This window comes from Pieris rapae, chromosome 1, assembly GCF_905147795.1.
Source record: "Pieris rapae chromosome 1, ilPieRapa1.1, whole genome shotgun sequence".
Classification (NCBI taxonomy): Eukaryota; Metazoa; Arthropoda; class Insecta; order Lepidoptera; family Pieridae; genus Pieris; species Pieris rapae.
The window spans coordinates 2,994,929-3,006,473 of NC_059509.1; the positions used below are offsets into that span (position 1 = coordinate 2,994,929).

General features: G+C 33.5%; 1 protein-coding gene across 1 annotated transcript in view; it reads right to left on the reverse strand.

Annotated features, from left to right (window-relative positions):
* The window catches only part of LOC110994913 (transcription factor Sox-12), a 67,753-nt gene extending 56,834 nt beyond the window's left edge, over positions 1-10,919 (reverse strand). Inside the window, exon 1 of the mRNA XM_022261833.2 lies at positions 10,414-10,919. Coding sequence (XP_022117525.1) covers positions 10,414-10,539 — 126 coding nt within the window. The 5' untranslated portion in view covers positions 10,540-10,919. The remainder of the gene's footprint in view (positions 1-10,413) is intronic.
* Between the last annotated feature and the right edge of the window lie 626 nt (positions 10,920-11,545).

The window sequence follows — 11,545 nt, forward strand, 5'->3', positions numbered from 1 at the left end:
TTCCACTCGAATATTTTGATGTGAAATGACGTATACGTCTAGCATACGCGAACGATCCGCCAGATGCAGCCAATCAATAAGTTTGTAGGAAAACGGACGCAGATGCAATTCGGCTAAAGCGATCCTGTACTTTGTTACGAATTGAACTTTTTATAGCCTACCAACAAAGTGGTCGAGTTTTCAACGCTGTAAATGTAAAATTTATAGCTCACATGCGCTTAATAAAAACTACGTGTGCGCTCGTAACGACGAAGGATGGAGTGAGCACTTTACGTTCATTTAAGCGATCGTAATGCCGATGAATTTCATTACAGATCACTTCAAATGTATTATAGATGAGAAACTATCCTATATTTTATGCCGTAACTATCTTGAGAAGGATCTTTATGGCGTCAGCTCACTCGCTCTCAAATAAATGTTTTATATTTTCATCCAAGATCTCGATCGAGTACACTACATAAACTTCGAATAGATGTTCTAGTTGATATTAGAAGTAATAAATATAATAAGCGAGCGTTTCAGAATGGTTCAGCATTTTAAAAGTTTAAATATTTGTCATGCCGAGCATTATCATAAAATCAAACAAAATATTACCACAAACTTAACACTATTATGGCTCTCCGGAGCGGAACGAAGGATGTATTCAAAGAGTGTGTCGGAAAATGTTTGTTCACCGAAACGTAGACAGATCCCGGGGGAGGCTAGCAAATATTGGTATTACCAGTAACGACTAACTTTCTGAACTATTCGATTTACCGTATCTTGATGGCTTACTAGCTTCGCAGATTATGGCTGCAACTTAATTAAATCTTGCCAGTATTAATTAACTTCAAACGGTTCAATCGTAATTCTTAATGATGGCTAAGTTATTCCATTGATTATAAATTTATGAGAAAGTGAGTTTATTATATTAAAAGATACACGTAACTCCGATGATAAACATATAAAATCTACCGACATATACAAAGTACGGCTGCAAGTTTCAAATTTCTATTGAAAAAGTGATTTGAAAGAAATTTAATTCAATTTTTATGTGCTGAATGAATATGCTGATGCTGAGAACGGCAGACGACATAAAATTACCTCGAGCTTTTCGGAAAGAACTTTCAATTCATCAGGTACAAACGCTCTCGTCACATCTATTTGCATCTTTCATCAAAAAAGGGGGAGGCGGTAAAAAAAGTTTGAATGTGTCTGTCGAGACGGAGCCATATTTCGCTCGGCTTTCTTCATAAATCGTCAGCATCTGATCTACATATCTCCGAGTTCGCTCGTGAATTCAACATTTACTTTTTTTAAACGTTTAAAACTCATTTCTCAACGCGGAGTGGAATGAATTTTCGGTTTTAAAATATGAGCCTCACTCGAGTTGGCTTTATACAAACGACATTCAAAAGTTGCCCAAAATTTAGTTAACTGATGCGGAAATAAATTAACAGGCCATTCAGGCTTTGCTTTTTCTAAATGCTCCATGTTACCGAATAACCTTATTATTTAAGTCATAAAATACCTTTTAATCGTTCATTCGCGACTAAGGCATTCTAAAGGCAATTAATATAATGTTCAAAGAACTTTATTTCTCATTACAAAGACAGAAATATTTTATTTACATGAGAAACTTAATATTAATATGTATATATACGAGCGAGATACACGTCGCCATTAGCCGTCACAATTTTAGTCAACTATGTTCATTCTAACATGCATCTCTACTGCCTTTTTGAATAAACAAATATTTGTTAATAAACCAAAAAAAAAACAATTTATGTAAATTTACTTATCACACTTATCGTGGTTATCTTTTGATTGCAATTAACAACAGCATAATTTACTGATAATCTGAAAAAAAATCTATTTAACGATATTTTTCGATTTTGGATATGACACGAATTTATTAAATTTATGCATCTCTCAAAATTAAATATTAATCTTAAAATACCCGCACCGTTGATCCTTATCCGGCCTGAGACCGGTTAAGTTATTGATTTAATAGGAACGTCAACTTGATTAAGGTGACACTAAGCATACGATAAAACGGATGCATTTTTATTTCTGAAGCTCGCATTTTCGGATGGCAAAAACCATTAAGTTTTATTTTTATAAATTCCCAGCTTAATTAATTCGAACGGGTAATAATTATGTTTTCACGTATATAAGAAATGTATTTGGATCTTGTCTGTACGTTGAATATTTCAAATGCATAATTTACTTTGTATGGATTTTAAACGATAGTACAGTATCCGAATTGTATTGGTTTTAAGTTAGTGAGGAGCGCGCAGTGGCGGTACTTCTTTTTTAATTCAAACCTCCAGATTTTAATCACATTATAAAAACAGTTTTAAAATCACAACTGAAACGTTAAACACGAATTCTTAAATCAAATATAAATCTCGAGTATTTCACTTACACAAGCGAAAGGAAATTTTATTACTCTTCCTAAAAGGATGTTCTCAATTTTGTTTTTATGTGTCTTCCATAACTTTTGAATGACGTCGATATTGATGGATATTTTCTTGATTTCTTTGGGGGAGCCGTTGGCACCCAATAGTGCGGCTCATTCGGATTAGGTTATAGCCATATATCAAATGCGCATTTGCTTCACTAAGTCTAATTTAGTTTCGGTTAATAACTTATTCGAACCGCCTATTATAGTCGCAAATAACGATTTAAAGTACTGAAACATGACGCAAATTAAGAGCAAATAATACAATTACATCTGCTTCCTCCCTAAGTAAAATGGGGACATAAAAAGTCTAACAAATTGCCCTTTAAGTCCCGAAATAGATAACACAAATCCAGTGCTAATGAGCGAAGTAATTAAAAATGAATATTCAAATACAAACAACATAATTTATCTATGTGTAGAAGTGTGTTCTTTAATCACTGGAACTGATTGTATTCATTAAAATGGAAACAAGTTTCGGAATATACCAATTTGAAATAAGATAAGGTACATATATTAGTTGATATAAACTTTTTTAGGTATGCCATACTTTGCATAATGACGTGAAGAAATATTATCTTGGTCAACGGTTCTTGCTATTCTTATTTTTTAATTAAAAATTCACAGAAGCCCAAGATAGATGAAGATATTCTTCGTTAATGAATATTAACAGTTTTATTCCTTTCTTTCGTGTCTAAGATTAATTTCGATAGCCAAAAACTTTAGCCACTGATCGAAACAATATTATTTCAGTAGCTAATCCTTTATTTTCTTTCTCAATCGGTCAATTAGGAACTTTATCCGAGTTCCGAAGGTTTATTTTTGAGCTAACCGAGAAATAAATTGGATTACATTAAAGATTTATTCAGAGGAATTAACCAAGTAACTTTAAGCGCTGCAAAACAATTTACCATGTTTGAATTATTAATTTTTCAATCTATCCTTACTGAGATTTTCTTGCATGTTTAATAATACTATCTGGTCTATATATAATTATTATATTAATAATTTCAAATCATGTATATAACTTTTCTATAGTCCAACTGAAAAGGATTTCTGGAAACAAATAGTGCTTTGTATACAGTATAGTGAGTACATATAATAAGGTTACGAATTTATCCTTTTAATGTTTAATGTTTAAAGAACTTTATCTCTCATTACAAAAAAAAATATATTTACATACAAATTATATACGAGCGAGATACACGTCGCCATTAGCTGTCTCAATTTTAGTCAACTATGTTCACACTAACATGCATCTCTACTGCCTTTTTGAATTGGTCAAGAATAATATTACGAATTTTAGATGGTAATTGATTAAATAATTGCACACCCTCATACCTAATTCTAAGAAAAAATATTTCTTCAAAAAATTTGTTTTATTATATATTCGAATAATTAAAAAACTTTTCAGTGTACCTTACGTATTACATCCAAAACGTTTATAGTTGAAGTCAGCTGTAAAACTTAACCAGATGTCGGACTTATCTGCTTTGTGTAAAAAAGCGTTCCTTTTTCAAGGGAATTTCGAGTGAACGTGGCTCGGAAGGGGAAATTCGAAGCGGGTGATTAATTTCACTGGCATTCAAGGGATTCGCTCCGTTCTCGAAGTCACGCTACTCGCGATGTAAATCATCCAAGTACCGCACTCAACCAACTTGGGGTTCCATTGGAAATTAAATTCAACGGTTGTAACTTATTTGCAAATGATACTAGTAACGCCGCTTCAGCCGCTGTTTTTGGAGCGAATGAGATACAATTTACGTAAAAGCTCCTACTGATAAAGAGAACGGAGAAGTCCAAAGCGCTTTGCTAGAACTAATAAGTAAGGATTAGGTACTCTCCGCCGGCAAATCCTCCAGTGTATTACCGAGTTCGTGAAATATGGACGGAACCAGTCTCGCGGGAAATGCGCGGATTTTTCGTAGTTAGTTGCAATGTGTTTAAATTTTAAGTTAAACAGGAATGCTCAACTCCCAACACGCTACCGGAGCCAGGTGCAAAGAATTTTGTATTGACTTTCTTTTAAGTCTGTACCTGACCGAAATATAAAGGGTACTTTACTCCACTCGTTTTCGTATATTCCCAAGTCGCATTTGAATTTGGAACATGTAAGAAAACTAAAATTTTGTCGGTCTATGATGACGACGGAGCTAATATTTTATGCCTCGATGAATCACGGCGTGGAGTTATCTAATTCGTTTTATACGCCATTTCTGAATAATAGAAAAAGTTCCGAGGACAACCTTTTGCCAGTCAAACTTTGCTAAACGCAAGTTTTTTTCCAATTGAATAAGAAGCTAATTGTATAAAAGGATCTGTCCACAAGTTAAACGGCTAACACGATTACCGGAGCGAGTGAATATCAGTGGAAAAGTTTTCAGAGCACGGAAAGTTTTTGAGATTTCGCTCGCTGCGAAGGTTCGTTATGTTTAGAAAAAAAAAGTATAAAAACAAAACTTTAAAAGGATCGCTAAACAAATCGAGAGAACGTTTACTATAGGTACACGAATAATTTCACGTACATTCAAATGTGTTTCGATTATTTCGAGCAATATGTAGTTAAATCTAATAATACGGTAACATGAAAAACATGAGATTAGATCGATTTAACAGCATAGAAACAAGTCTCTCGTAGGCCAACCGGTTACAGCTGAACGAAATTAAAGTTCTAAAGGTCATTGCCAATACACCAACAACTATAGAGTTGAATTTCCAACCCATAATGGGTTCTCTTGCATTACGTTAGGGGTCATGATTGTGAAACTTAAAGCTTAACAAATCTCTGTCGTTGAACAATAAAAAAGAAATAAAACGTTGGGTCCCGAGTAATATTTTGGCCTTATTAGTCTACGAAACATAATTATAGTTAGTTTGCTTGATCATAAAGTTAACAGAATTAAGCTCGGTCACTTAGAAAAAATATCATTATAAGCATGTCGTATAAGCAAATTAATTACGCCGTAAACCGGGACAGCTGATAAGGAAGGGAGTAATAAAGTAAAATAACTCGAAGCTCAGAGAAATTCTAGTTTTAAAAATTTCTTTTTCGAAAGTTAAGGCGTCCTGCAATTTGAAAGCGTCGTAAACTTTATGGTTTTCGATGCTCCGTCGGGCAGAATTAAACGTGAATGAACAATTACCAATGATTGTCTGTCTCCGTTAATTATCAAGTCTAAACTTCTAAAGTGCCTTCTTTAAAACATTTTCCAACCCTAAGTTAATAAATTTTCATTTCTAAGGAACAAAATCTAACCGTATTAATGTTTAGTTATTTCATTTAAAACCGATTTCTGATGTCAATTTGTATAAATGTTATAAGACATATACAATTAATTAAGTTTTATTCTTTATTATTTTAATTTCAAACTGATTAAATTGTTACGTAATTAAATGTTATTTACGTTTATGTATGAAAAGACGAGACAACACATTCCAAATATGGTAGACTAAGGAAAAACAAACTCTCAATCTAATCACTAATGCGGAATAGAGTTAAGGTCAGCTAGAAACTTGCGATAAAACATTCAAATCAAACAAACTTCTTTAACAACGAAATGTAAGAAAACACCAATAATGTGACCCAAGACCTTACATTACTTTCCAATCAAACTTATACAATAAACAAACCTCAGTAAAACACCTAATCAGGCAGTATGAGGATAAAGGCTATTTTTCTCGGTCCGTAGTATAGATTAACGTAATAATTTCCGAGTTAACGGTCGGGTACAAATACATCGCACAGAAAATTATCTACACCAGTATAATCAACAAATCGAAATGGAGTGTTCTTGATAGTGTTTCGAAAGGAGTAAACACCACGACGTATTAAGTTTTGGCTCTACTGAGCGTCTGATGGCCTCATTCCGTTTATTGCCTCCCAATAATCATAGCTGTAAAGACATTACAATTCGAAACAAAATTTTACAAGCTCCCATAGTTAATCATTGATTTATTTACCGTTTTCCACTGGATTCGCTAATACAATGTAGCATTTAGTCGACGCAGCTGAAATGAAAGAGATCTAATAGAGCACAGAGCGACATTAATGAAGCTCAATCCCGATTCAATTTCGACGTCCAAAGTTAATTGGTTCGCTAAACTGAAGATAATCAGACACGGGACATTAATAAGCGAAAGCGTGTTGCTACTGAATCGTACATCGAGTTAAGAGAGTCCTAATTTATTTACTTACTCGATCGGGTTTCATTTCCTGCTTTACAAGAGGGTCATTAGATGAACCCCAATACGAGTTTTTGAAACGATTGTACGTTTCGTTACATTTGACTAAACTAAAGCTTAAAATATATGATGATAGGTTTAGTGGAAAAGTGCCATATGACAATGGATTTTCCTGTTCAAAATGATTCACCCTAATGACACAGCTAATGATAGTCCGTTACGCTGAAACAATTTTCACCTATTACAGTCAGAAAGCGCGATGTTTTTTTCATTACCGTTAGCCATTGGTGTGGATGTATTGAAACTCCATAGTAAATAAATTAAGCGATTCGAAACATGATTCGCTAAAATCCGTAGTGTTTACAATCAACCGGCGCGCACAAGCTTATGTGAAATTGAAAGATATATGGTTCAGTTTTGGTGTTTCGTGTGGAAGTTGCTCGTTGCAATTTTCAGTCGGCGTCAACGTGGCCAAGGCGGATTTATTGCTATTTGCCGGACTTTCTGTTTTCACATGTCACCGTTGTAGTACAAGTTGATATTGTGGGTATAAGATAAGAAGTTATCTGATGCTCTTTTTGCGAAAAATTCCAGTAATGATTATATTAAGATTCGAAGCAAACATCCAGGTAAAATGTCTATAGACGAAGGTAATTCTTGTGCAACAAACGCCATTCTCTACTATAATGGCACCATTAAAACGCCACCCACAAGTGTAGAGCAAATTGCATACGCCGACATGGCCACGTATTTTACAATCAAACGTTGATTTCCAGTGCTGCCAACAGCGTATTAGGGTACATAAATTTGCTTACTTAAGCGATAAACTTGAGGAAAGGATTCACACAAAATTGATTTTGAAAGCGTCCAGCCTTAAACGTTTAATTTATTGTCTTACCGTGCCGGCGCTTCATTCAAATTTCAATTTAACTCATGAAAATGTCTCGTTACTTTAAACTGCGGAAATTTCTTAATCCATATATTGAATACCTTCAATTAACGCTTATCCAGTATTCAGAATTAAAGCGGTACCTTGAATACACAAATTGATCGTTAGAAAGTCAAGTACGGTGTTATCGCCCTGTTTAGATACAATCAAAAAACTTAAAGCAAGCTAATGAGAATTCCCTAAATATCAAGACCTAGAGTTTCGTGAGTGGAAGTTGTAATCGACATTATAGCAGACAGGCACGAAGAAAAAGCTAACTTCGCTCGTGCACCGCCTTTTATTTCAAGGAAGTGTTTAAACTGAATTAAAAGCGATCTGGATAGTTCTGATCCTTAACAATCGGTGCATGTTACTCACAAACAACTCATAAATGTTGCCGCTCGGTTCAACCTTGAAAATAGATCTGGTTGCTACTCGGTATACCTGACTCGGATACATAGCGAATAAAAAACATAACAAAAAACTTTCGATACCCTTCTGTACGGATTACAGTCCAACAATTATTTTTTCTCTAAAGGTAACGAACTACGTTATTTTCATTGTATTAATTTCTCAATTGATGTTATTGACAGCTATTATCAACGTTTTTGCATACAATTATGATCTCGTGACTATTGTAACTGTTTTAATTACAAAAGCAATTGTATAAATATTATATTACAATGATACAATCCTAATTAATCGTTTCCTTATATTGCAAACACGATTTGCGCTTGTAAAGTTTTAATACGGTATTGTAATTTATGGCTGGTTAACTGGGGTCAAAGGCCCCGGCACAAATTATTATTTTACATGGTGACAGTATAATAGCAAACCGGCTGGTATTTCTGAAATCCGTTGAGACGACGTCGTGATAGAGATAACAATAACAACGATCTGTCAAAATCAGTAGGAAAATTGAGCATGAAATAATGCGTATTAACTTTTAATGTTTTGTTAAATCCGCCGGCGCGAACGACCTGAGATTAACATTTCCTAGTAGTGAACGATTATTTTGAATGTGTGTGAACATGAAAGGCCACGCAAACACGCAAAGAGGATGACTAAAAATATTACGAGTTGACATTGAAATGTTAATGCACTCTGGGGTTCGCTGGCGCATTTTACGTATTTCGCTCGATCTCTGCAATAAAATCGAGTCGAATAATTTCATTTTATCGATTGTTATGACTGCTATAACTTTATCCGACATCGCGTGATCGAGTGTATCAAATGCGATAATACGAAAAAATTGTGTTTGGCGTCGGAGATTGCCGGTAGTTGGATCGATTTTTGCAATCGAATCTTTCGTTTACTTTGCGCACTTCTGAAGCGTTCGACCTTTTACGAGACGACAACTTTCAGACCTTGGACGCGAAGATATTTATTTGTTCCTTTTATCATTGTTTATGACCGTATATTTATTAGTGCCCACTAATGGACAAGTTGAGACATGTAACGTAATCAAATATTAATTGTATATAAGATTATTTTAATAATTTACTGTTTGTAATGACGTATTCTCATGTTATAGACTAGACTAGTGACCTCACAAGACCTAAGTCACATTGGCAGCGTAGTATGATCACATTAGTACGTCATAAATTATTATCACTATTACCACGGCACAAAATATACATTGATATTGTGATTTCACAATTTATATGTAATTATATATAAATAAAAACATTTGCATCTGAACAAACATAATTTTTTCAAATGCTAACTAAACTAACTTTAATTATAATAATCACGCAAAGGTTATGCCAAAATTTTGTTAAATAATAATAAATTAAATAAAATTCCGTTGGCAATGTTATCAACGCACGCAAAATAGGAATTTATTTTATCGCATTTGAAAGTTTTAACCTGAAAGCCTAAGTGTTGTAAATAACTATAAATCCTTAACACTTTCACTTATATTTCCTACCAGTTATTATTTATAGACCACTTAATTAATTACTTAATATGTTTTACTGTATTAATTTTAAAATAATTTTTATTTAAGACTTCGCCATTATTATTCATAACCGGTAGTGAAGTTTTTTTATTTAGGCACATTAGTATTAATAATTTGCTCGTTATTCTGTAAGCGCCAAGTGAATTATTACTATGTGTACTAAAAAAGTTTAAAACCTATATATTTTAAACTATGTATATTGAATTTTAAAGAACTTTAAGTTGATTAATATAGTAGAAACCAGTAATTGTTAGCGTACTACAAAAATAAAACGCATTTTCAATGTTCAAAACATGTTTACAATTTTTGTATTTATGGCGAAGTGATAACAATATTTCACGTGTAGTTTTTTATCATTTATCTAGGAATATATGTACGTGCACACATATTATTTTTTTTCAGAAAATAAAGTTTAAATATATTATTGCTGCCTATAGTGAGCAAATTTTAAAGTAAACAGAATTTTGTGAGGTATCTATGTCCAACAGAATGTTTAATTCGTGTTGTAAATTGTAATATTTATTTAAATTTCAAATATCTCTAAATATGAGAAATGAAAAACATTAAATGTAAGAAAAATAAATCTTTTCAAAAATTACAAAAATCGTATATTTTTTTAACTTCGACAAATACGATTAAAATTTATTTTAACCATATTGTTGAAACCAATTCACTAAGATTTAATTATTAAATAAATTACGCTTATATGTGTATATATCGATTTCATATTAATTTAGATTGTTTTTGTACATTTGTTATTAATCAAATTTTCATTCCGTTTATTTCAATCACAAAACGATATTTAAAAAAAGTTCGTTATAAATTTACGGTTGACACTAATTGACAGAAATTAGTTCGTTATTTTTTGGAATACATAAGTTTTGAATTCACTTAGCTTACCTGAGTGGCATCAGTGTAGGGTGTCGATGAATTTTTGTCGACTAATTGAGACCCGAAGATGGGAACTCCACTCGGAGTGGGTGATATAGACCTCACATCCGAAATAATAATTTGCTGAGGAACCATTTTGGAAATCCGAAAAAAAAATAAAATCCTCAAAATAAAAACAACACAACACAGTTCACCTATTGCACTTAACACTAAGACTATTATATTGTGTCTGTAAAAAAAACTTTTATAGTCCAAAAAGTAGCCTCTGCTTCGGGAGCCTCGCGGCAGGAATATCGCCGAAGACCTCCCAATATCTAGACACTATTCTTAATTTTCGGTATAGAACCAGTAATCTGCCGCTGTCTATTTTGCCGGCGATCAGTCCAAAACTCATAATTTCTGTGAACCACGTACGTTTAGTTAGCAAGCGGCGTAAGTCGCATAACGTTTGCGGCTACGTGCGCACTCCGCGATGACAGAGATCTTACTAACTACTCGGCAACATGCAGAGTGCTGTCAATATACACGCTCAGCTGTTCGCCGGCCCTCGCTCGCCGCGCCCCGCAACCCGCTCCCCCTGCACCCCACAACCCCCGCCTCAGTCGAGCGCGGTGTGTGCTCTTGAATGCACGATATTTACGTTGAGAGAGCAATGACACCGATCGCACGATATGCATCTTATAATTTTTTTATAGTATCCGATTTAAATGTGACCTATGCTGTAGAACCTTTAGAAATAGATTATAAATCAAAAGATCACAAGTCGAACGGTGCTAAGATAATTTGTGACAGCACTTTTCCATTTTAAGCAATAAGAGGTTAGATAACATAAATTATAATAGAACGTACCTCCTAGATAAAATTTCGATATTCCACCCACTTTCATGTTTTTACGACATAACGTTATTAAATTAAATAGTCGTGATCTCGGAGAAGTATGTAAACAAATCAATAAAGTATCGAATTTTGATCTTTCATTTTAATATTAGACATCATTTACATGTTACACTACACACGCACATTGTGACTAGCTCGTTAGTCAATATTATTAATAATAAATATAAGTATTTAAAACATTAAAATACTACACTTATACATAATATATGGTTTTGGTCCTGATAAACATAACTGTAATGATATC